Source organism: Penicillium verhagenii (assembly GCF_028828195.1).
Source record: "Penicillium verhagenii strain IBT 33310 chromosome Unknown utg000005l_segment0_segment0, whole genome shotgun sequence".
NCBI classification, from domain to species: Eukaryota; Fungi; Ascomycota; class Eurotiomycetes; order Eurotiales; family Aspergillaceae; genus Penicillium; species Penicillium verhagenii.
Window position 1 is genome coordinate 652,764 of NW_026643169.1, and position 25,851 is coordinate 678,614.

General features: G+C 48.8%; 7 protein-coding genes across 7 annotated transcripts; 1 reads left to right on the forward strand and 6 right to left on the reverse strand.

The window, feature by feature from the left end:
* Positions 1-1,330: 1,330 nt before the first annotated feature.
* On the reverse strand, positions 1,331-3,118 carry N7466_003819 (glycoside hydrolase family 3 protein; the record flags this gene model as incomplete). The annotated part of the gene is made up of 1 exon (XM_057163216.1): positions 1,331-3,118. The coding sequence occupies one exon, from the start codon at positions 3,116-3,118 to the stop codon at positions 1,331-1,333; it is 1,788 nt and encodes a 595-aa protein (XP_057021897.1).
* A 731-nt stretch (positions 3,119-3,849) lies between these two features.
* N7466_003820 (uncharacterized protein) lies at positions 3,850-5,853 on the forward strand (the record flags this gene model as incomplete). Its single annotated transcript, XM_057163217.1, has 7 exons — positions 3,850-4,067; positions 4,121-4,196; positions 4,266-4,435; positions 4,509-5,098; positions 5,171-5,439; positions 5,502-5,634; positions 5,696-5,853. The coding sequence occupies 7 exons, from the start codon at positions 3,850-3,852 to the stop codon at positions 5,851-5,853; spliced, it is 1,614 nt and encodes a 537-aa protein (XP_057021898.1).
* Positions 5,854-5,899: 46 nt separating this feature from the next.
* On the reverse strand, positions 5,900-7,463 carry N7466_003821 (Zn(II)2Cys6 transcription factor domain-containing protein; the record flags this gene model as incomplete). The annotated part of the gene is made up of 2 exons (XM_057163218.1): positions 5,900-7,324; positions 7,374-7,463. 2 exons carry the CDS (start codon positions 7,461-7,463, stop codon positions 5,900-5,902), a joined length of 1,515 nt encoding a protein of 504 aa, XP_057021899.1.
* Positions 7,464-7,932: 469 nt separating this feature from the next.
* On the reverse strand, positions 7,933-8,931 carry N7466_003822 (RTA1 domain-containing protein; the record flags this gene model as incomplete). Its single annotated transcript, XM_057163219.1, has 3 exons — positions 7,933-8,378; positions 8,446-8,688; positions 8,757-8,931. The coding sequence occupies 3 exons, from the start codon at positions 8,929-8,931 to the stop codon at positions 7,933-7,935; spliced, it is 864 nt and encodes a 287-aa protein (XP_057021900.1).
* Positions 8,932-9,251: 320 nt separating this feature from the next.
* N7466_003823 (fungal specific transcription factor domain-containing protein) lies at positions 9,252-11,854 on the reverse strand (the record flags this gene model as incomplete). The annotated part of the gene is made up of 6 exons (XM_057163220.1): positions 9,252-9,879; positions 9,944-10,327; positions 10,395-10,527; positions 10,585-10,793; positions 10,861-11,766; positions 11,817-11,854. 6 exons carry the CDS (start codon positions 11,852-11,854, stop codon positions 9,252-9,254), a joined length of 2,298 nt encoding a protein of 765 aa, XP_057021901.1.
* Positions 11,855-12,692: 838 nt separating this feature from the next.
* Positions 12,693-19,160, reverse strand: N7466_003824 (guanine nucleotide exchange factor DCK1; the record flags this gene model as incomplete). Its single annotated transcript, XM_057163221.1, has 1 exon — positions 12,693-19,160. The coding sequence occupies one exon, from the start codon at positions 19,158-19,160 to the stop codon at positions 12,693-12,695; it is 6,468 nt and encodes a 2,155-aa protein (XP_057021902.1).
* A 1,453-nt stretch (positions 19,161-20,613) lies between these two features.
* Positions 20,614-25,128, reverse strand: N7466_003825 (GTP-Rho binding exocyst subunit SEC3; the record flags this gene model as incomplete). The annotated part of the gene is made up of 3 exons (XM_057163222.1): positions 20,614-22,653; positions 22,716-24,742; positions 24,945-25,128. The coding sequence occupies 3 exons, from the start codon at positions 25,126-25,128 to the stop codon at positions 20,614-20,616; spliced, it is 4,251 nt and encodes a 1,416-aa protein (XP_057021903.1).
* Between the last annotated feature and the right edge of the window lie 723 nt (positions 25,129-25,851).

Below are 25,851 nucleotides of genomic sequence, written 5' to 3' on the forward strand. Positions count from 1 at the left end.
ACCCATTGAGGTAAACAAAGAGCGCACAGAACTCAAGATCGGGTTTCATTGGCTGCCATTGGCGCCATCTGCAGTTATTTCAAGACGTCTTCTACAAACATCAAGCCACCCATATCCTGAATTCCTAACATTTGAAGGGATACTGATGGAAGTCCCAGTAAAAACCACCATTTGTGGGATGTTGAAACTATGACTATGATCAAATCTGGTCACATTTTCACCATCACGACGGACGACCCCCAGCTTCGACCCATACCCTCAATGGAGTTGTTAGAATTCCAATGGCATCTTTCTCGCATTGCTGCAATGCAAGAGGCTGATGATGATGAGGACAGCGAGGAGGAGGATGATAGAGATTCTGTGACCGTACCATCTAATCCCCCTTCCCCAATGAAGGAGTTGAAGTACGATGAAAACTTTTTCTTTCAATAAGAAAAAACACCATCACCATCCAAGATAGTCAAGTCAGTCGAAAACCTCATACCGTTTGGGATAAAGAAACAGTCCCTGGATAGGCACCCAAGCCGGCATGAAAGTTTGGCAGTTCGGGGAAAGGCAAGGCCTGCATCCCCCCAAAAGTCCGCGGATATATTTGCCAATGAGAATAGCCCGCCCGACTGTTGAAGCTGTTGAAGTGAAGCCCCTTTTTCAATTGCTTCCTTTTTGCTCTTCTTGCTGGGCCAGGCGAGGGCCTTATTTTGGCCAAGACCGACCGCTGCCTTTCAAGATGACCAATGCCTCTGGGATGGACGGTGCGCCCGTCAACTCTAGTCGAACTGACTTCCCACATGCATCACCATTCCAAGCATCCGTCTTCGCCTTGTATTCTACGCTATCCACATGTTCCTCTGGCTCTCAAGTGTAAACTCTTGTCTCTTGAGGTCCACATGTCCAGACCTTTTTTCCGCCGTCGGTCGCTGACTCGCTGAATAGTAAGTACACACACCTAGCTGCTAAATCACGTTCACGAATCCCATAGATAGCTTCACTTCGTTCAGCTATAATCCCATCTCAAGTGCCATCTCAAGTCCCATCTCAAGTCCCATATCAAGTCCCATCTCAAGTCCCATCTCAAGTCCATCCTCAAGTCCATCCTCAAGTCCCTTCTTCTTACTAAAAACTCACATGACCTCTTTTTCTGCCAAAGGGAGGCTAGGCATCCATTTTATTGGGGACGGAAGCTGCTTTTTCGTATGTACTGGTGATTCATGTTTTTTATTCCCAGGCTTATATATTGGATCGCATGGTCTATTAAAATATCCCTTCTTATCTGAATCGGTCGCCGCTAATGCTGGTTGACACCAAAAAAAAATCAAAGCGAGTCTCTATCTTAATATCTCAAGCCATGACCAAACTTGAAAAGAGGGCGTTCTGTGTCAAAAGGAAGGTCTTCCTTGCTTTTCTCAACTGCCTCCATGCTGCTAGGAAGATCAAACGGAAGCTTGCCTTCCGGATGAGCGTCTCCAAAGATGACATCGAGGAAAGCACTCTCACTGCTACCATAGCTTACCAGCAAGGCAGTTGCTTGGTCTGCGATCTCGGGAATTACCGCTGGGCGATCGAGATAGACATCAACAATAGATACAGGGACCTGGGAAAATATCTTCGCCAGTCGAGCTTGTTCTTCCTCAGAGAAAGCCAATGATCCGGCATGGAAATGCGCCTCGAATCCACCAGGACGAGGCTCGTAAGGGCACTGTAGACGCAAGAAAGCAACCTCGGCTTCCTCCAGGGGAACCGATTCAAGCCCCCGCTCCTTGAAAGCTTCCTCGCTGATACCTTCCACATAAACCTTCTTGTATTCCTTCCTCAGGGGAAGAATGCCTCCTGAATTTTGAAGGAGTGTAAAGGCACGTCTTTGGGCCGACTCTCCTTCTTTCTTCCATCCAGGCTGTCCAACAATTTCCCCAGCCCGCTCAACATCAACGAACGGATTCTCGAAAAGACCGAGTAGGAATTTCTCGCGCAAAATGCGAGCGACCGACTGATCAATGCGAGATTCGGAAATCAGATTTTCCTCGACCAGTTGAATTATTAAATCGGTGCGCGACTCTCCACCAAATTGATCGCAGCCCGCATCGAGAATCTTCTTCGCCCGCTCAAGCTCAGTCAACCCCTCACAGCCCCAAGCTCGGGCCGGCATATCCTGACCAAGAATCTTAGCGTCTGTGATAAGACCCCAGTCCGTACAGATGATACCGTCAAAGCCAAGCTTCTCCCGCAAGAGACCCGATATAACAGCTTTGTTGAACGCAAACCCCACTTCCTCCCACTCAGTGCCTACCGGCATGCCGTAATAAGGCATCATAAAGCGTGTGCCGGCCTCGATAGCCTTCCGGAAGGGCTTGAGGTGATACTCGATATTATCTCCGGGGTAAACTTGTTCGCGCCCATAGGCAAAATGAGGATCCTCTCCATTCATCTGCGGCCCCCCGCCGGGGAAATGCTTCGTCATAGTAGAGACACTACCCGAACCAATATCCTTGCCCCCCTGGAAACCGCGAATATAAGCCTGGACCATTTCGCCTGACAAATCCGCATCTTCACCAAAGGTGTTAGCGATACGCGCCCAGCGGTACTCCGTTGCCAGATCGACCTGCGGGTGGAGCGAGACGCGCAAGCCCATGGCAACGTATTCTTGTCTGGCGATATCGGCAAATCGCTCAACGAGACCCACGTCACGGAGGGCTGCAAAGCCGAGCGTCTCGGGCCATAAGCTCATGGAGCCGGCGTTGAACGCAGTGCCGATGTTGTGGGTAAAATGGTTGCGCGGATCTGTGGAGATGGTGATGGGGATTCCTAAGCGGGTGTGCTTGATGGCATGTTCTTGGAGGGCATTTTGCCATTTGGCGGTATTCGCTGGATTATGGATTTGGCCCAGGAGATTGAAATGGCTCATGAATTTTTCGGATAAAAGCTGCTCGGTGCCTTCCAGTCCGAAAGCAGGCGTTGCTGGCGCAAGGGTGCCCTCGGGGCCGGACAACAGCATGTTGTGGAATAGTTGGCCGGCCTTTTCGGCTAGAGTCATGCGGCTCAGCAGATCTGCGACTCGGTCATCGATTGACTTGGAGCTATCACGGTAGAGGGCCTGAGCCTCTCCATCTGTGGCAGAGTTCATTCTCGCAAATGCAGTGAAGATTATGGATTTGGAGATTGACTCTTGACTCTTGACTCTTGAAGATATGTGCGTCGTGGGTATTTGGGAATCCAAAAAGGAGTTATTTGAATTAATAAATAACCGGGGCTTGTCAAATTGTTATATGGGTTAGGTTTGAAAGTCCGGATTCGTTCGGAAGTAAGCATGGACATCAGGAGAATTCACATCTTAAATCCACGATTCCCGAAGTTTAGCCGGAACTTGGAAGCTCCGAGTCTTCCTGGACACCGGAAGACCGAGTACGGGGTAGGTGATCCGTGCATCGGAGAGAATGAAGTTGATGTTTGATTCTGGCAGATCTGATTCGTCTCTCGATTCCCCACCCCCGCTCCCGACAGGTCCCGCATCTCGCTCTCGGCACATGTTTTGTTGATATGTCCGCGGATCACACTACATACAGAACAGATTCAATGCGGATGAAGCTAAAGATGGTGGAGAAACACGGCCACATGGACGAAGCTAGAGAAATGCGGGGAAAGTATAAGTAAATATGGGGCAAAATACGCGAGGATGGCGCCCAAGCTCGTGTTCATTGTTCTCGGGCCATTTCGAACTATGGCGGTCATTTTCTATATCAACATGGACTGGTTCCATCCTCGGGCTCTTCCATCTCCATCAAATTAAAATCTCTCGTCTATCATTTCTTATATTCGCGAGAAGAGGTAATCCTCCACCGTCTCTTGCCTTTCAAGATGACCAATGCCTCTGGGATGGACGGTGCGCCGGTGGGTGCGCCGGCAGGGTCTCCGGACGGGACTTATGACTCGATCAACATCCCTGTGAAGGATGCTGTCAAGTTATACAAGAAGGCCATTCTCTGGTCTCTTGCTATATCCCTAGGCCCTATCATGGAGGGCTACGATGTTATTTTACTTGGAAGCTTCTTTGGGCTGGGTGAATTTGCAGACAAGTGCGTTGAAGCTCTTCAACTTTGGCTTTATCTATCTAACAATGAAGCAATAGATATGGAAGCCCTGGTATAGGTGGCACGAAAGTGATCACGGCGGCATGGCAATCCGGTATAAGTTGTGGAGGCTTGGTAAGTGTCCAGTTTATTTTTTTTACCTTCATATCATTTGGCTATGAACCAATATTGATATGATGACAGGCTGGTTGTATAATCGGTCTCACACTTAACAGCATGCTTGCCGAGCGACTTGGTTATAAAAACACCCTCATTGGATCTTTGGTATTGATGTGTGCCTTTATTTGCGTGACATTCTTTGCGCAAAATATCGAAACTATCGCAGCGGGTGCGGTTCTCATCGGAATTCCTTGGTTTGTTTACCTCCACTTCAACAAGCTCTTTCTTATTCATACCAGACTAACAAACTTCTATTAAATTAAACAGGGGCGTATTTCAAACTCTTCCACTTACCTATATCGCCGAAGTCATCCCCATCTCTCTCCGCGGCTACATGACGACCAGCATCAATCTCTGTCTCGTAACGGGCCAGTTAATCGCAGCTGGCGTTATCCGGGCATTTTCCACTCGAACTGACCAATGGTCCTACCGGCTGCCATTAGGCCTTCAATGGGCATGGCCTCTACCTATCATTATTTTCACGATTTTCGCACCCGAATCACCATGGTGGTTGGTACGCCGTGGGCGTGTGGAAGATGCAAAGAGATCAATCCGTCGATTGACATCTCCCAACTGTGGCATTCCAATTGACATTGATCGAGAAATCTCAATCATTCAGGCCACTAATGAACAGGAAATAATTCTGTCAAATAATGCCGGAAGTTTGGTAGATTGCTTTAAGGGAGTCAACATTCGTCGAACTGAAATCGTGATCATGGCCTGGATTATCCAGACTATTTCTGGTTTTGGTCTCGTGGCGTACGCTGTAGTCTTCTTGGAGCGTGCAGGCATCAGTCAAACTGATAGCTTCTCTTTCAATATTGGTATTTTCGGTCTTGGTTGGATTGGTACAGTTGGTACGTGAAACTGCTATTTTGGATATTTAGATGACATTGTTTCAAGCTACAAGCTAATCAGTTATTTTCTAGGTTCTTGGTTCTTCTTGGACTGGATCGGACGTCGCACTCTCTACCTCGCTGGACTTGCAGGAATGTTCGCTTGTTTGGTCGTGATTGGTGCCTTGGGAACTGTAAATCAAGGAACTGGTGTTAGCTGGGCCATTGGATGCCTCCTCCTTGTGCTGGCCTTCATATATGATATTACAGTTGGCCCAGTTTGCTTCGCCATCGTCTCAGAGATCCCTTCTACTCGCCTGAAGATCATGTCTATGGGACTTGCGCGAAACGCTTACAACTTGGTAAGATCCCATCACTTGACCAATGAATTCTTTCAAGTTACTGACTTTTATCTGCGAGCTAGTTCTTTATCATCACCAATATCCTGGTCCCCAAGATGATCAGTGCTGAGGCGTGGAATTGGGGTGCAAAGTCAGGCTTCTTTTGGGCTGGATCTTGTTTGATTTTGATTACTTGGACATATTTCCGTCTCCCTGGTAAGTTACTTCATATTCTTTCGGAATTTGCAAATGGCCCCATCTAATAAAGAAAAAACAGAGACTGCCGGAAGATCATTTGCAGAGATCGATCTCCTCTTTGAGCATCAGGTTCCAGCTCGGGACTTTGCGAAAACAGATACCAGCCAGTTCGAATTCGAGTTGCATGACATTAAGAAAGAGAATGATCCTACAGAGGAGCAAGTTGAGCGTGTTTGAAGGGTTGAAGAGAATTCAACATCGAATTGTCATTCATGTATGGCCTTCATTCAGCCTGGAGTCTCACGACATCCATCGGCCACTCCATCAATTTAGAAAGCTCAGGATTCCCAATATCGGTAACTAAACTATTAATCTTTTTGATCTCGGCGCCAAAGTTTTCCCCAAGATACCACAAATCATCCAATAATGTAAGAAGCAAGTACAAATGCGTAAGAACAACGAATGAAAAGCCAACGGGTATGTCTGGTCTATCATCTGACGAATCCAGTGATGAAATAAATATTTCGGGCACAAGGGTTGGCCATGATGCAATAGCCGCGTCTTCAATCTCAGCCTGAACTTCGCGATACGTTGGACATGCCTCAATCTGTTGAAGCTGGAGCACGTATTTGATCCGCAAATACATTTTCTCGATCACATCAATCGCCTGGCTCTGTGCCTCAAAGAGGTCACGCAACTGGGAAGTTTCATCGAATGCAGAGCTAGTACCAGATATTGGCGATGGATGAAGGTCATTGTCAACTCCAAGCATCGTTGCTTTGAGGGCACTCAAAAATCCTCTCAATTCCGAAATGGCCTGAGGCGCACCGCGGGAAAATTCCGATAAACTAGCCGAGCGCATGAGTCCCGGTGGGACAGTTGTGGGTACATGATCTGGGTCAAGTAGCTTCCAATCCTCGTTGGCGTTGTTGAATATCAACAAAGGTCTCAATCGGCTTAATTTGAGAGTCTTCCAGGAATGCGCCGCCAGGGAGGTGACACCACGCACAAGTCGCAGCCATTCTATGCCAGGCTTACCAGGGCAGATCAATGGACCCGGTGAGTTGTATTCTGTAGAACTTTCTTGAAGTAGCCGTGTAGAAACGTTCAAATTTCCATCTCGAAGTGAGCCGAATGCAAAGCCAACAATTAGCATCGACCCGGCAAACAGCGCTTCACCGCTCGTCTCGATAGAATGAAATTTCTCTTGAAGACCTCGCAGACCCTTTTGATGATGCTCAACTAGGGCTCGAAGCGTGATTGAGTCGGAACTCATAGGAACGTGCTGGCCTGGCTTCTTGGCCGTCAGAATATCCAGACCAGCTAGCGCTAGAAGCAAATGCATCAGGAAGGTGTCATTAGCGGCCATTTCCGGGATCACTCGCTCCCAGATAAGAGTTTTGCGAGGATTTAAACTGATATTTTTCGAAGTATGCAAGATATAATGTTGAAGGAGGTTCAAGTCCTGCATATTCAAATCACTGGAGCTGAGCTCGGGATTTGCTGGCCTGGGGTCAGGGATGTTGAAATCTAACGGATAAAAGATGGCTTCAGGTGGATTGTCCGTCTCAGCCCCATCATGTCTTGTTGGATGACGACGAGAATGTGTTTGTCTTCGTGTCCGATCACGTGTCTCCTGCTGGGGTGGAAAAGTGCATTCATCATTTCTAACGAAGCAGGCACCGCAGATGGGACGTTCTTCGTCGCACTATCGCAATCAGTCCTTGCCGTTTATAGCACTGGTAAGGACCCAATACCTTTACTCGCCGGTTCTTGCAGGGAAAACAACCATTCCGTGATTTGGTGTGTCTGATCCGACGCTTCGGGCGCGTCGGCAGATTCGACATGGATGGCAAGGGGGCTTGGTGTTTTTGAGAAAAGCGTTCAAGCACGATCAATTTCTGGTTGCGCACAAGATATTTGATCAATGCATAATGCGTTAATCAGTTTTTTTCAATGGAATTGAGGGTTCCAGCAAGTCAAGGTGAGGTAATGTAGATGGAGAGTGCGGCTCCAAAGGAAATTCTGCCACGAACTCTATTAAACCACCCTAACATAACACATATCCAAAAAATCCTTTGCTAACATTTGAAATCAATTTGAATTACATTAACTTGAGTATTAATTAAATCAGCTCAAGGGACATCACATTTACTGAAGAATTCTATGATCTTGATGGAAATCAATTTATTCAAATTAAATAAGGGGACGCAATCGCAATGTTCATTGTTTATACATATTGACGAATCATTGCTCTATAATGTAACACAACTGATAATCCCAAACCTTGAGCTTGTTCTCAGTATGTGGCAGTCGCTATGAAGACATGAGTTGAAGCTCGCTATCCCTCTTACCACCCTTGGGGAGGAAAGAGCCAGGGTAAACGATGAGGAACAATATCCCCGTCAGCGACATTAGGCACGCATCAAAAATGTACAAGAGATACTCCCTTCGCATGATGAATCCATCGTTCCCCTCGATGAATTCGACAACTCGAAAAACAGATCGCACCAGAATGAGAAGACATGCGCCGTAGAGCGCCCACATCACAGCTTCCCATGTCATACGAGTTTCGGGGCCTTGCGACTGACTGCTTGAGACTTGCATGTACGTGCGTTTCTGCTTCTTGACACGCCAATGAAAAACGGCGGAGACAATCACGAAGAATCCGAAGAATAGAAGTTGGACCACCAGGCCTCCGACCACAACATCAGCACCGATTTTCATAGCGGAGATTGTTCCAGCGGCCATATAACCGCCCCCTGTTGACAATCAATATTTTGACGCAGTGGCATCAATAAGGATAAAAAGGCGTTGCTGTTCACGTACCTCCACACTGCATAAAGAATGATATCACATCTCCAACGACAAATATTTTCGTGAGAAAGCGAATCGGGACGATGGATTTGTCTTCGGCGCCGAGCCGGACGATAATCCGGCCGAGAGTCATGTATATAGAGGCGGCGAACAGCGGAGGGGCGACCAAGATGAGCATTGTCTGAACGATGTATGGCCCAAGTGCCAGAGTATCAAAATGCGAAAATATGCGAGCAATATAACCGGCGCATTCGACTATGAAGTCATACCCGTCAGAGAGAGACTTTGTATAAGGCAGGTGTGTCAAAGTATGGGGGTCTCACATAATAGCCCCACGATAAACGGGATGAAGAGGTAGGTGCGATTTTTGAACAGTCGAATCAGATGGAAAATAGAAAGAAGGAGAAAAATCACAGCAAATACAACTGCTGCTGGTAAAGACGGCGTGTACCGATAAAGAGCGAAATCGATTCCGCCATCACTAGTGGTAGCAGACATGTTAGGCGGTTGAGAACGTGTTTAGAGTAGCGAAAGTGATAATGAACAATTATATTCAAGATTTTGGAGCCAATCGGCCAGCTTATAAGTCGTTGCTAGGCAGATATTATATTTTCACAGCCATTGAGTTTAAATTTGGAGCTTTGCATTGAAAGTTGAAGGTCTTGGTAGTATTATGTATACGGGAAACCGAGAAACCGGCGAAAACCGAGAATACGAGAATGCGAGAATGCGAAGAAAACGAGCAAACGAGAATGCGAGAACGCGACCCTTCAAACCACATGCTGATTTTCTTTGTCTGCTGGAATACAAGAACCACTTCACGCAATATTCATTGATTGCGAAGCAGGTACAGCCCCCATAGTAGCAGCCCACAACCATTCAAGCTCCTCAGACTCAGACTCAACCCGCTCTACATCCCCATCTCCACCCTCCACACCTCCATCACGCCCAGACCCAGACCCCAAACTCGGCAACGGCATAGCCGAAGTGCGCGAACGTTTCGGCCTCAAGAAATCTCCCTGAGGTCCCACGCGTTTACCAGCCCGATAAGGTCGAATCTGTATATCCCACAGTCCCTGCATATGAAGAAGAAAGCTTTGAGCGCGCTTCGCACTTTCCCACGCCGAACTGGAATCCTCCAGGGCGCGGAAGCAGACGTTCAGATCTGCCACGGTCGCTTCGTCGTCTTGCGTCGTGCGGTGGAGGGCTTTGGCGAAAATAAGCATCAGGGCTGCTGAGCAAGTGATCGCTACTACTTGAATGTTCATGCGGCGGAATGTGTAGAATTGCTCGTAGAGGTGGAGCAGTTTGGCTATTGCGGTGCCAGACTCGACGCACATCTTCCTGGCGTGGGCGTGACCGGCGCCTTGCTGTGGCAAGGGCTGGATTGAGCTCTTTGACATCCATGGGCGGTGGGCGTGGATGATTGCTTGGTGGTAGTATAGACTAGATGGATGATAGGTTAGATTGTGGTTGTTTTGGGGAGTAAGTACAGGGGCAGAAAGCATACTGTAGCATCAGCACATGCGGTAGAGGAGGTGAGGCGTATTCGTCGGTGTCTATGAGTAGGATCTTTGGTAAATTGGCTTTCCAGTGCAGGAGCCTGTCGGTGGTTTCTGCATTTAGCTTTTGAAGAGCCTCTTTTGAGATCTTCGAAGATCCGTATAGAACATGACCCAGCGGTGTCATGATTTCACAAAGTGCAATTCGATACAGGCTCAGTGATGAAGAAAAGTTGGCTATCGATAAACCAGGAGGGAATTTAGTGGGATGTGGTAGTCCATACGGATACCATCGCTGGACGTGATTCGGTTTCGATTCCAAACCGGGTTTCTGGACCGTGACATCTTCAAGGTTCATTCGGAATGGTCGGCCAAGAAAGTACCCCCAGTGACTGTAGTAAGATGTCTAGTCAATCAAATCATTCTTTTTCACAAGTACTGTAGTGGTTGGGTACTCACTGGTCTAGCGTATAGGCACCCCAGAATACCATGCGTCGCACCTCAGCCTCAGCTTCGCTGATAGATCCATTCGCGACATAAGACGACATGTCAATATGTAACCCTAGATCAAATGCCAGGCGCATTGCCATTCCTAGATTTAAAGCATAGTTAGCAACAAAGAGCGACATCATTCGGCAATTTTACCTACCACTGTATAGCCATCCCCGAGCATCTCGCTTGCAGCCAATATCATGCCCACTTAAGACTACCATCGCCTGCACAGTCGCAACAGTGGGAGAGTCAAGCTCAATATCAAGAAGAGTTTTGGCTCGGTCTGCAAAGAAGTCGGATACAGATCTTGGATAGGTAACAAAATTCGGGTGGTATCTAGGCTCGAATGCAGCACCAAGGCAACAACTGGGGGTGGGTGATCAGAACCAAGCAAGCAAACAAAAAAGACCTCTACAGATTCCATTGTACTTACATGGCGTTTGTTAGAGCCTCGGAGTAATATGTTGTTTCTTCCATATGATCCTGCCACTGCTGCTTTGCCGTTTCGTACATCTCTCGATTCACCACATCGACCGATGGACTGTGCCAAGTGAAGTACTGGTTGATTAAGTGCTCCTCCATACTCTGCGGAACTTCTTTGTCAAGTCCCATCCGGCGGAGATGATCTTGCCCGTCCTTACGAATGGTACGGTGAATGGTCAAATTGTCCGGAGTGGGCATTCGTAGGAGATTAAAGTGAGATGTGGGTCCGTAGTATCGAATCTGACCATCTGTGCCAATTTGAAGACTGCCCATACGGTCTGATAGCCGGTCAACAATATCTTCTGTGCCATCGTTATCATAGATGTCGGTTGCTGGGCTCTCTTTCTTGTTAAAGTGGTTTTGGCTGGCGGGAGCAGCATCCAAATGAGGTTGCGGTGGGTAATCGTGGTTCTTGTTTTTTCCCACGCCTAATACGACCGCGTCGCTATCACGAAATGGCTCAAATAAATCATCAGATGGATGATTTAGTGAAGGTACCACTTCACAGTGGGCATTGTACTGGGTTTGGTTTTCCAGTATCATGAACGGGTCCATGAGCAAATTTATGTCTGATTCCAGCTCCCCAATCTCTAGGTCATTGTCGACAACCTCTTCATGCAGAACTAGGGGCTCTGATTCATCATTTTTCGTGCTTAGAGAAGCGGATTTCTGCTTTGTTCCGGCTCCCTCCAATGCTTTCTGGATATGATCAAGTCCGAGGGCGTCCAATGCATTTTTCAATGCTTGCTCGTTGTCATCAATCATTGACGGTGGTGCCAGGCCTTGATCAATTATGAACCGAACGAGCTCATCTACTCGGCTAGTAAGGAGATCTACCACGGATTTCCAAGATATCCTATCGACGTGTTAACGATATGAAAGTAAGTTAGAGATCGAAAAGCCTACTTTCGTTTATCTGCAGCCTGATAGTTGCAAGGCCTCATTTTATGTCGGCAATTTGAGCAAGAAGGTCGAAGACCATCACACTGTACTTCGCAGTCAGAATCTCATGGTGTTTCAAATGTTTGGTATTAATCGTTTTGTTCATCCAGGTATCATCACGGAATGGAAAATGGGTTCCGACCTTGACTTTGCTCTCCCTGCAGGTGTCGCAAGCAATCGTAACATATTTGCGCTTGTTTTGGCCCTTTGTCGACCCCATGGCTAAAACCCACTGATATTGGTTCTGGTATTGGAATTTCTAGGAACTCGTATCCGTAAAGTATCCATCCGGGGCGCGTCATGGTCAAGCGAGAGATATTGCAATTTGCGGGGATGGATCTGGGGAGCATGGTGGGGTTGGTGGATAAGCCAATAAGCACTCACTCACCAAGTGCCAAGGTCACCGGGAAAATGGTCCCGAAAGCCCTGGAGAAGAGGAGAAAATCGCTACTCTTCCAAGGTTCCCAGGTTCCAAGGTTATCCATCAGCCACAAGGGATACATAATGAGAATCAGAAAAAAAAAAGAATTTTGGTATTCGAAGGCTGCTGGTATTGTACAAAAATCAAACTTGAAAGCTGTGTAGACTATGCGGAGATGAGACTTAAACAAGTGGTATCTATCTCATAACACCAAAAACTGACAAAGAGATTTCCCCGGTCCACAGGTGATGAATAATGGAAATAAGAATGAAAAGGGTAAGAGAAAGAATGAAGGTAGATCAGAGGGTAAGTAAGTAATAAACCAGTGGGTAGTCAATAATATCAAGAAAAGTAGACATGGTGTAAGAAAGGTGGAAAGAAAATGATTAAAATCAATGAATGCGTAAAAGGAATGACAATCACTCCTCCTGTAGTGTACCGTTGGTTTTGAATTCCAAACGGCTGGTCTTGCGACCAACGCCCTTGAGAAGACTGAATCGTCGGAAGACAGAGTCACGTACACCTGCATTGGGCCCAGCAGGGGTGGATGAGACGCGAGTGCTTGTTCCGGCGCCATTGCTGCTGCCGTGGGTGTTGTTAGTATTCACCACGGACAACTCGCGTGGACCGTGAGTACTATCGCGCGTCACGGGACGGGAGTAATCGCGTGTAGAGGGTAGTGTGGACCAGCCGCCGCTCGCAGCAGGTGCAGGCCGATCAGATGTTGTGCCAGTAGTACCGCTGGAAGTGGGGCCACGATGTTGTGAGCCTGCACGACTACGCCCATCATGGGATGGGGCGGCTGTATCACGGGAGGCGCTGCGTGATGGTCTGCTCTTCAAGGCCGTGCCATTTTCGTCAACGACCCCACTAATTGAAGGAGAAGAGCCATGCTTCTTGTCGCCTCCAAACCAACTTCGGCGTGCGTCACTCTTTCCGCCACGCGAATGTGTTGTTGTACGACTGTGGATTGTTGCTGCGTCATCATCAACTTCATCCTGTTCTGCTTGGGCATTCCGAGCTTTGGGCTCTGGTTGCTGGAGAGTGAAGATGGAGTTCGAAGCACCATGACGCTTGAACGGATTCATGACACTAATACGATGGCTGACTGATTGACGCTCGGATCGCTTGTGAGTGTGGCCATTGGCGCGGGAAGCTCGAATCTGCTCCTGTTCGGGACTAATAGATCTCCGCCCAGTCTGGTTCCTGCGGCTTCCTGAGTTGAGAGACTGACGAGCTGTCTGAGTAGGAGTTGGGCTATTCATGTCTGGCGGTGATGAAATGAGAGAATCCAGTTCGGGCTCAAAGACATTCTCGAAGCGTCGGAGAAGTTCTGCCTGGGTTGCTTGTTGAGCAGGCCGTTGGTAGAGAGACAAGGCATGCTTAATAGCAAGTGCATGGTCAACCAATGCAATGGATAGTGCATTCTCCATTGGATCTATAGTCTCTGGAAGTTCTTCTTCTTCATCCTCCTGATCACCTAAGCCATCTTCATCTGCCTCGTCGAGCTTGTCCTTCGCGCCTTGTGCACCCTTAAGGAAGGCACGGTATGAAGCGACGCAATTAGACGATGCCGATCGTGAGTCCAGCAACTGCTCCAACGCTTCAGTGAGACTTGATAAGCCGTGATCTTCGCCTGAAGCAGCACGTCGTTCTAAGAGATGGAGCTCCTGGGTCTTGCGACATGTGCGCTCAATAGCAGTCTGCAGGGGAGACAGGGCAATCTCTTGAGCTGATGCGATCTCACTTCGCCGAAGAATATTGGGGAATGGGTCTGAGGTTGTAAAGAGTATCTTCTCGACATATTGTTCCTTGACATCTGAGCTGCCGGTGTGCCTCCTTGAAGTAGCAGCGAATCGGACCGGGTTAGAGATCAAAAGATGATCCCTGACAGAGAGAGGAATCTTCGAACGCTGGTAAATGGGGTGGGCAACTTCACGGTGGGCGGTGACACCACTAATCTGAAGGAATTGGCCTTCGTAATCAGGGATCTCACCCGAGGACATGATCTGTGCAGTGGGATGTTCACGCTGCATGCGGTCGACAAACGACGCCATGCGCTCTGTTGGCGATCCCTCAAAGATAAACTCCTTATCACGCAGTCCGGGCGGGAAACCAAGGCCCTTGTAGACAACACGGAAGTATCGCGGAAATTGTTTCGTGCCTTTAGCGACAAGATCATAAATCCGAGCCATTGAGCTTTGCGCCCGAGAGAGCTTGGCAAAGTCCATAGTCGTCGCTTCGTACTGGGCAGAGAGTTCTTTGTAGCAAGCCAAAGCAGGTGCCCAGGCCATAGCATTTTCAAAGTGCTGAATAATTGCAAAGTACAAAGTTTCCTTTCGTTCAAATGCGGTTTGAGCTGGGAAAGCAGGTGTCATTGTCTCCGGCAGGAGCTTCACAGCATCCCATTCGTAAAGATCGGCGTGGAATTGAAGCGCCAGCCCAGCTTCAGTGAGATTGCCAGCAGCGGCTTGACCATCAGCCAGTTCATGCACGTAACGAATGAAGATATCCTCACGGCCCATGTCTTTCATGTACTCCATAAGTTTCAGTGCATGCAAACTTTGGATTGCAGCGCTGCCCTGAGAAGCGACCAAAAGATCAAGAAGCTCATCCACGGTTGAGATGAGGCCCTTGACGGCGTTAAACAAGTCCTCGTCGGATGCGGCATCGGCCTCAAAGAGATCGAGCAGTTCGCCAATGAATATCTTTTGGCTGACACTCTCACTCATGTGCTTGGACTTGAAGAGGGAATCCAAGCTCGAAATAATTTCAGTTTCGATAATGGAAATGTCCTGGTTCAGGTCCCATTCGCTCAAGATCATTGTTCGAAGAATATGAACAGCAACGTGGCGCAGACCCTCGTGCACACTAAGACATAGCCCAATGATCGGAGGCACCAGGTTGGGGACATACTGGACCTGGTAGCCACCCATCCGCTTCAGATTATAGCGTTCCCTCTCATCATCAGTAGTTTCCCAGCCGATGGCTTCCCAAGTTGAGTGCAACAAATCAGCGCCCTGCTCACGAACATCACCGGCAATCTTCCAAACAGCTCTTCGTTTCTGCTCAGGGAAAGTCTCGAGAGCAAGAGCATCGCTAGAGATGACCTTTAGCAATGTAGTGAAGAATGACTCCCAAAGCTTTGTATCAAAAGTATCCGCATCGTCGGGAGCAGGAAGGAATTTTTCAATCAAGAGGAGAGCTAGATGTTCAAGACCCTTGATAGCGGCACGGTGGTTGTAAACGTGGATACTGAACCAACTTTCCGGGTATGCCTCACAGTCGATGATGGAGTTGTGAGCCTCAAAAGCTTGGCCTATGAAGGTTGCAAGCTCCAATTCTTTCAGACGGGGAGTCTTAGGCGACACGATCTTGGCCAGTGCGGCCATGATGGCCGAAAGCTCTACCAAAGATTCATCGAAGCGCTGAGGAGTCGTAGATGTCTTGACTTGGAAGGGGAAGGACTTGCTGAAGAGGAGAGACAAATATTCGGTATCATCCACCCCCTCCGTGGCTATAGCACAATAAGAAGCAACGATACTCGGCATAAAATCGTACAATTGTGCATCGGGCTGAGTGAGAAGTTGGGCAACAATGGCACTGCTCAGCCGAACTTGATCCCGGTATTGGTCAGAGACGCTCGCACCTGAGCCCCAGTACGGCTTCAACCAGCCGACACAGCTGGAGATCAAGGTTTGCCTCTCATCGCCAGATGCGAAAATTTCAAACTGGGTATAACTCTGAATAAGCACCAATTTGTACAGCACAAGCATACCCGTCACGTCTCTGCATGAATCCATAAAGCTCAAAGCAATCATAATCATTTCGTCACGGCCAAAGACCTTGGAAAGCTCAGGCAACCAAGTGTGGAAGTGCTGGACAATCAGTGTCTTGCTGCCGACCAATGCCGGATTGGAATTCTTCATCAAATTTTCCATTGACTTGAAGATTGTGTGCAAGTCTCTGTTAAATGTCGACTGCACCGAAGTTATACCAATCCCCTCTTCTTTGGCCTTTTGTTGTTCACGAGCATTAATAATGAACTTGAGCAAATGACGGCCAACCTTGAAGGCAGCACGAAGGTTGCGGGACTGCTTGGGGTCAGTGGGAGCATTCAAAAGTCGCAGGTAGCTCCGAATAAGGCATGGTGTGGCGAAAGGGAAGTCGAATTGTTCATCCGCATACTGGTCCACTAGAGGTCCCAGATTGAACCGTCGATCATGAACAATGCCGAGCACTGTTACAAGGTTGTGGAAAATCAAATCTTCGTACTCCTCATTTCCGGCATTCTCCACCAAGATCCCAAACAATGCATTGAATACACCACGCAGTTGCTTAACGATCTCGATTTCGGGTACAAAAAGTAATCGCTTTAATGTATCCAGCACCTCATCCACTGGTCGTTCCTTCCAGTTCAGCAGGCTCAGTATGACTTGATCTTGAGAGTATTCCGTACTGCACAGGTGTGTCTCAAGGCGCAAAGTCGCCAGTGGTCCTGTGAGCGCTTCATCCTTGGCTGATTCATTCTTGTCGAGAGCACTCCAGGGAAGACTCAAGTAAGCGCCCTTTCCATTCTCCATGCTTGAGGTTTGCTTGTCATAGGCATGAAGCAACAATGAATGATGTCCATCCCGGATAAAGGCATGTTGGTCCCAGAGAGGCATCCAGGAAAGGGCAAATGGGAACTCTGGTGCATCTGCAACACTCATAATAATATGTGATCCGGGGATTCTTTCTGTAGGGATCTTCAGACGAATTGTCTGGTTCCAAGGCGAGCCCCGTGCTGCAATGGTGGTTCGCCAGGCTGTGTGTGATGTATTCGCGGAAGATGGGAACACACATCGATCGACACGAGCTCCATTGATGTCGCGTACTTCTAAGGTCAACTGAAGATTGTTCAGGCCGGTATGTGTCTGTACAGGAATTTGACCGGCGGTAGGGTGAGACAGGAGGGCATCCGTTGGGAATACAGCCTGCGAGAGAGTGATGTAAATGTCGGATCGTGGCTTGGTAGGAGCCTTAGAGAACCCAATGCGCCTTGTCTGGACGACATCATGTAGGATTGTGGGATTTTCACGGACGAGAGTTTCCGGGTCCGTGCTGGCGAAGGGATGGAGGTGAACGTGCAAGCGGGCGGCGTAGTCAGACCGCACATAGCGACCAGTGTGACTAGGCAGAAGAACATGGAGGAGTTTATCAAATCCATCGGCATTTCCTTCTCCCTCATCACCCTCTCGGGAAGGCGACCATATATTGATCACTTGCTCGGCATCTCGTTCTTGTCGAAGAATGGGTGAAATCTCCAGGATACCAACGCCGATAGTGCGGATGACCGATGATTCTTTCGTCGATGTGGGCTGAGGTGCAGATGGTTCCTTCACGTTTGATGAGCTACTCGACGATCGTGGGACCACCTGAGTGATAGCCGGTGTTACGCCATCGCTAGAACCCCGGGGTTTGGGAGACCACATCATGCTGCGCCGCGTTCGCAAGCTTCCTTTGGTTGACGGCTGAATTCCCGCAGCAGCATTTGATTTGGGGGCTGAAGGGTTCTCTCTTGACATGGATGGGCGTGAGGCAGGAATACTCTCCGCTGTGGAGCGTGTTTCTGCAGCACGAACCGATGTAGCAAGGTAAAGTTGACGTCCATTTGCAGAACCGTCTCCAATATCCGTGGCCGCCAGCTCGGTGAATAGAGTCTTTAGCTTATTGCTCTGGGTTAAACTAACAAACTTTTCGGGTGATGGAATGTCCAAGGTGAACGTCTCAGAAAGTGGGGTGAATACTCCAGAGTCTGAACGGGAGTACAGCTGAACGGCGAGGGACACTGGGCCAGGAATGTTTCCGGATACAGCATTAATTTCCAGCAGCATATGATGCAAAGAAGTGGTGTCCGAGGCGGTGGTGGGTCGAGTTTCCAACATACTCATTTCGGATTGTAACTTGGCTAGTTGAATGGCAGAGTCCTCGCCGGTCAATAATCGGCCTCTCTGGTCAGGATCGCGAACAATAATATCTCCGCTGAGCATTTTGTTTGCCTTGACGAGTTTCCAAACAGTTTCATCCCGCAAAGACTCCTTCTCTTGGCCGGTCAAGACATTGTGAAGTAATTGGCGTCTTGCGAAATCCAGCTCTTGCACAATTGTGGACATCTCATCCAACACGTCATATTGCTGCGCCAGTAGAAGCTCATGCAGGTTTGTAGAATGCCATTCGCGAAGGCAGGAGGCGATTTCGTCAACCAAGGGTTCTGTCGAGGATGTGGGTGTTTCGTCACCAATTTTAAGCATAGGCACAGGTGCTGCGGGCTTGGGCGCATCGGGATCTCGAGGCGCAAAAGTCACCGGTGTATGGGGAATTGAACCGATTCCGTATGTGTGAATGGATCGCGGACTGGCCGAGTCGACCTCGTCGGTCTTATGAATGGTAATCTGTGCGGGCTTACCCTTCTTCGCGAACACGACATCTGACACATCGCCCGGTTGGTATTCGTTCATTGAATAGGCCAGACTGCTCCGCGATTGACCCTCTAGATCCAGTCCTGGTAGTGTCAGTCTATCGACACTCTTGCGATCGCCTTGTCCATTGAGAAGAGCCTTGTATCCTTCGCCATCACCCAGCACTTCGCGGATCTCGACACAGTTCCGTGGAAAGATGCCGGAGAATACACGGGCCTCCAGAGTCTGACCCCTGGTGCTCGTTAATCCTGCCAACAATGACGGAGGCGCAACTAGATATCCTCGACACCATTCTCCATCTAATCCTCCCTGTTCAATAATGTACAATTCATCGCCCAATTCGAGTGGTAGGTCCGCTGGGGAGGAAGGATGAAAGGGGTATATGGCTACCGCAAAGGCAATGCGAGGCAGCGGCCGCCAGGGCATAGCTTCAACGATATGAGTTCAGCAGACGCGCTGATCTGAAGTTTAATCGGGACAGGTTGCCCCCCGCACGGTATGGTTCGGCGATCCGATCCAAAGAATTCCGGGGCTAGGAATGTCGGGATTCGAGATCACGAGGAATGTTCGGGTATCTCAATGGCACACGACATGCGGTAAGGCGTTTCAAGTGTTCGGATCTGCGGGAAAGGAGAGAGGAATGCGCGTGGGGGGGGGAAGAATGCGATTGCTAAAACGGTTTCAAGATTCAAGATTAGGGAGATGCTACATCAGGAGAGTCTGCATAATAATGGCTTGGCGGTACTCGGGGGGGCCAAAGATTCTTCATTCTGAAACTAGCGAGGCAGGGACCCAACCACAAACTCTGTGTATGCATGATGCAAGCGCCAGTTTGGGAAGTCGCGACACAGTCGCGCGATTGGGCCCCTCCCCCCTCCCCCTTGCGAGGAGCTTTCGCGTGGTGGAGTCCATTTCGGCGAGAACAGTGGGGAAACAGGGGGCAAACTCACCGTTACAGAAAAAAAAGAGAGAAAAGGATTGATTAGAAAAGACAGTTAAGAAGTAAGGACCAAAACAGAAGATTAAAGGATGGGGAGAAAATAAGAAGAGGAATCAAAGGGGAGACGATCAAAGAGCGAGAAAGTAAATCTAAAGGTCTTTTTCGCTCCCCACACCGCTGAGATCGCAAAGTCAATTAATTCACTACGGAGTATATCGAGTTTCAGCTGAAGGGATAGCTACATGGGAGATTTATTATGAAACCAATCATGTTTTCTTTTTTTCATCTAAATATCTTTCCTCAGAAAATAAAAAATAAAAAATAAAAAATAAAAGGGAGAAGAAGTAGAAGAAGTAGAAGGACATACACAGCTGTATGATTCCGTGGTTAAAGCATAAGCCACTGACGAGCAAAAGAACCCATAATTAACCCCAATTCCATTGGAGCTCTAAGATGGAATGAAAAACAAAAAATGTGCAAAACTAAGAAGATAAGCATGAATTCTAGAATGACCAATCCACTCTTCAAGTCTCCATAGTTAAATAAAAAAAAATTGAAAAGGAAAAGATCCAACATTGAACGTGCGATCCTCGATCGAGCCAGCACAGACCAGAGCGTGCCCCTGAGTTTCAATGTTACTAAAAGTGTTAAAATGAACATCGGCCTCGAACCAGTGGGTCAGGGTCTCTCGTCCAATCAAGGTCGAACCATGATAGAATCAATATTTTGTAATAGAATCCAAGGGGACTCAATATTAGAACAAGCCAGATTCTCTATACGTAGTAGTATGAAGAAAATGTGACTACTTACATATGACACCGTAAACCCTGATGCTTGTCATGGTAGCAAATATTTAGGGGGAAAACACAAGAAAGATTAAGAAAAAAAATTGGAAAAGTCAAGAAAAGTGTTAAAATAAAATAATAAATTGACATTCGCTCATTTCCGGAACATGGCTACCACATCCTCCTTACGCCATTCCAGGTCCAATTGTCCTTCATAAATGGTATCAATGATCTGCCGGGTCCGATCGTATGCTTCCTCATAACGCTGCTCACATTCCCGTAGCACCTTCAGCACCAGGCTACGGCTGAGACCAGGGTCATCCGCGTCACCAAAGTGTTTCTCTACGCGCTTCTTGAGCAATTCAACGCCACGTTTGACTTCCTTGGCGTCATAGGAAGACAAAACCTTCTTCGCAACCATGCGGGAGTGACTGGCCCGGGTCGCAATGTCGGAGCTGTTACCGGCTGCCTGCAGGGTCTCCAGGGATTGGATGAAATCAAGCAGCTTGCCCAGGGGTCGGTGGATCACCGCGTCCAAATAAAGCTTCATGTGCTCGTCAAAGTCTTGGTGCGCTCGATTCATCCAGCGTTCGAGCACCGGCAAGGTGTGTACATCAACCTCCTCGACATAGTGGTTCATGTTTTCAATAAGCAGAATGTGATAATTCAGCACTTCTTTGTCCTCGGGGTCTCCGGCAGTGGCCGACACACCAGGAGGTTGGCCCGGGGCCTCTTTGGCAATGAATTTCAGTGACTCCCACATCGCCCGGTTGATGCGGTCATAGGCATCATTGACACTGACACGAATGTCGCAAAATTCTCCGCCGGGATGGGAGAGCAAGGTCTCGACAGCATTGGAGAAGTTGGGGAAAACTCGCATAAAGGAGATTACACCCTTGCGCTTGTTGATCTTCACTTTGGTGTCCTCAATAGCTCGAATCTGTTCATCCACGAATCGATTGTAGAGTCCCATCAATCGAGAGTGGAGTTTCTGGAGTGCATGGATTATAAATTCTTGGTTTGTATCATCAAGATCAGTCATGGCCGTTTCCAAAGCAAGGATAATACCAATGCCTTGCAGTGGGTCCGCATTGATGGCCCAGTCCACCATGCTTTGCATGTCATTCGGCCAGAATGAGTAAATTTCATCCATGATGTGCTCGACGCGCTTGGCCATATCACGATCCGGGTCATGCGACTGCTTGGCTGAAAAGTCGGGGCATAATCGGCCTTCTGGCTGAGCGGCAGCGATCAAGTCGGAGAAATCAACGTTGGCCAAGGAATTCAGGTGGAAGAATTCAACCACGAAATTCTGTTCGTCGGTGATGGTATTAAGTGTTTCACGCAGTGTCCCCGCAAATGCTTCGCATGGCTCAACTCTGCCCTGCTTCTTCCCTGCTTTATCACCAGATGCCAATCGAAGGCCAGCCGCAGCTCGCACGGTCTTGCCTCGTCGCACAGTAAGTTTGCGAGCTGCCATTGTGATGCCCTCGGCTTCTTTCTCTTTTTCTTGGTGGGTAAAGAGAAGTTCTTGCTCTTCTCCGGTGGTCTTTCGAGCTGTCTTCTTCCATGTCGCATTATTTTCACGGAATTCGCTTTGGTATGATGGTTTGGATTGTTGCTCATAAAGATTGACGAGAGAATGCCATTCAGTCATGCTCACTTCCTTGGTGAAAAGCATCAAGGGATTGTATCTCCACACTTCAGTTCGGAAGTGCTGTCGCGCGGCACTGTCCAACTTCATGGGATCGGTGGTAGTGGCAGCCACCACATCTGTACGTTTTTGTTCCGCCGTCTTCAAGGCCACAGCCATGAACTGCTTGAGGCGTTGTTGCAAGAATGTCACGGCGGCGGTGTGATACTCTTCCTTCTTCTCCTTAATGGCACGCATTTGGCCGATCTCTGTGTTAGCGTAAACTCCGACGCTGGCATCGACAAGGCGCTTTCTGTTCTGCCCAATTTCAGCATCGATCATGAGCATCGCTTTGTAGAGTATGGAAAGAGAGTTTTCGGTATCCTTCAATCCATCGGGGTTGCTTAAAGAGGCTTCCTTCAGCGGCCGAAGCTCAGATGTGGAGATTGATAGTGTCTTGAGAAGGTTCTGGAGCTCGTTTTGCAAAAGCTTCTGGTTTGCCGTTTGTACTTGCAGACCTTGTGATTGAGCTTCGATGTACGACACGTCGTCGTGGAGGGTCTGGTCGCCTAGTCAGTAACCAACCGGGAACAATTATAAATTCGCGGTATGAGATAACTTACGTTCAATTCGTGCGAGTACAGGGTCAGGAGACCTTCCAGCTCTTCACACTCTTCAATTGTCCTGTCAATAAGGACAGCCAGCTGCTCCACCTTCCCTTCCTGCTGTTCAAGATTACCAAGCCAGCTGGTAGCTTCAACACGGCCAATTTCGCGACGAACATCTGCTTCCAGGTCCTCAATCTTCTGCTCGTCGTTGAGGCGGCCATTCCAACCAAGATCAGTCAAGATATCATCAAAGTCAATTCCACGCCCATCGAGCACGGTTGGGTCGATCCCGAGAGCCTGACAGTATTTGACAGTATGATCTTCCCGTCTGCGGCGGCGACCCCGGGCGGCTGGGGATGGCGATCTTGAACGTTCATCAACATTGACAATATCAACGAGTGAATCTTGGCTCTTCTCGGGAATCGGAAGAACAGAATCAGGTGGAGCCGACGCGACCTCAACTTCGGGTTGCGTGATTTCAACGGTAGGTGTAGTCACAGTCGGAAGTTCAGGGGCCGATGCCGTCACCGTGAGCTCTCTCTCTACCACGTCATCTACCGGACTCCTGGGGGCCTCACTTGCAGACTTAGTAAGGGATGGGGCCGGGAAGACACCTGTGATACCATCCGCCTCCTGTTCTGCTTGCTGTTTCTTCGCTGCTGCCAACAGACGCTCACCAGCGCCTCCAGGCCGCGGCTTGAAAGCTCCATACGCGGTTGCTGCCTTCCGAAGAACACCTGCAAGCTCTTTAGGCCCCTTCTTTTTCACCATAGGACCCAGGCCAGGGCGATGTGCCTCGTTGTCTTCTTCAGTTGGCTCTAGAAGGGTTGAAGGCTGCTGCTCTTGTGCATTATCTTGGGGTGATTCAGAGAACTGGACCACAGCTGCCGCGACTGCAGGGTCCAAAGCCAGTGGCGAAGAAGGCGTTTCATCTTTGGCAGGAGGTTCTTCGGCTGGTGCTACGGGCTGGGGTTCCCCGGATACAATCTTTTCCTGAACAGGCTGTGGCAGCGGTTCAAAAGCCGGAGCCGGTGTCTTTTCGGGTTGCCGATATGGTAAGTACTGACCAGGTGCTGGGCCACCGACAGGGCTTGGGGGTATCCCTCGAGTTTCGCTGGCATAGGATCCTGCGGTACTAGGTCGCAGTCCATCTACACTTAGTTTTGTCTTCAGCGACAGAGTGTCAGAGGATTGGGCTGCAAGTTCGGATGTTGGAGTCTTCGGGGCACGGCCTTCTCCACGAGACGAAGATGGCCGGGAATCATCTTGCAAGGGAAATTTCACAGGTGGCTCTCTGTTTTCTGGCTCTTTTCGCTGTGGGGGAACGGCAGGTGGTGGGTTAGAAGGGGGACCGAAAGGAGATGGAGCTGGCTTATTTCCAGTTGACGGACGGGAAATTTGTTCACGGCTCCTTTGAGACCGAAGCATCGGGTCTTCGGATGGCTTTCGCCTTGGTTCCTGAACTCCATCACGACTTGGTTCACGACTTCCGTACGAGGGTGCGGATTGAGGTGCTCCTAGCTCTGGAGGCGGCAGACCGGCACCTCGTGAAGGTGGTGCGGAAGGACCCGCTGGTCCTGGTGTAGCTCCTCCTGTGAGCGCTTGCCGTTGCTTCTCTTCAAACCCAACCAGATTGGGTATCTTGCCTCCCGTATATTTTTTGTAGATCTTCACCAAACTGCCAATAAAGAACTCTTTTTCTTTGGCGCTGCGAGCATGCCAGTAGTAGGGCTTTCCCACGGTCACCACGAATCCAACATTTGATGCCCACTCCTTATGTTGTTGCTCGATGGGTGTTTTGGGTACCAAGGCTTCATAGGATTGGATCGCAGATAAGTCGTCAAGCATCCATGTTTTACCGATTGAAAACGTGCCGTCGCTATTTTCGCGAGCCTTGTGCATTCGGACTCTGCCTGATCTCCGTACCGAAACGATTATGACACGAGGTTTCTTGTTCTCCGGTGCGGCGCTAGGTGGGGAAGGGGAAGAAGGATGCGTTCCATCTTCGGTGATTCGGACATGCGTGATATAAGACTCGACCACTACATTAAACAGCACTCAGTCAGCATCTTCTTTTGGAAAATTTAAAAGAAAAGGTAAAGAGCTCTCTGTTTATCTCCGTGAAGGGACAGCGGAAGGGGTAGCGGATTATGCTCGTCCACTTCAGGTTGCCATCCCCTAAATGCGGGACAAACTAGGGATTTCCTGACAAGAAGCAAAGTAGCAATTGGAAGGTTTACACACAAGCTCCATCAGCGTCTTTTTTTGAGTAACAACTTTGAATAATCCGCTTCTTCTCGTCCTCGAATTTCTCTGCTCTGTTCAAGGCGCCATCTCCGGAGCCATTGCGGGTGTCGCCCCCGCGCCGAGGATCGGTGGGGGGTGGAGGACGTGGGCGTTCTCGACCATTCATCATCGCGTCGTTCATGCGACACCGAAATCACTGGATAGATTCGGCGAAATCAAGGGATCATGGTTAGGATGCCGATGTGTTGGGGTGGACTAGATGAGGACGGGGGTCCCACACGAGTCCGCGCTCTAGATACAAAAGTGACGGCTGTTAGGAGCTCAAGGAGAGGCAGGCACCACAGATCGAAAAGAGAAATTACGACCGATAGCAAAGTAATTCGTGGTATTGCCAAATGGCCCGTTGGCATTCAGAATGCATTAGCTCATCGGTCTGTTTGGGGTTGCGGGTAAGGCGGAGAGAGCTCGTGGGAGCGGAGTATTGAGTTGATCCGAAAGCAACGACTAGTTACAGTATATCTCCAGAGTCCAGCAAGACAAATCTACTAGATCATGAAAATCTCAAAACTTCGGAGGTATTTCCTTTAGCTTGGACGAAAGTTCTCTCTACAATAGGTAATCACTTTTCTATTCAGTATTGCTAATCTGTATTATTATACTCATTGGAGCAGACATCTGGAATGCTGGCTGCCTGAATCTGCCTGAAAATGGGCAGTTAACCCACGTGAATGTGTAACTCAGAACCAGGCCCTACCTGCGGCGGCCTAGAAAGATTGGTTTCTTGGTCACGTGAATGGCGAACAGATTTCAGATTTGTGGTCCCGAATTTGCCTCTTTATTTTGTCCAATCAGACCCTTTTTTTGTACACCGCCTTTAATATACTTCCTGCCTTTTTTTTTTCTG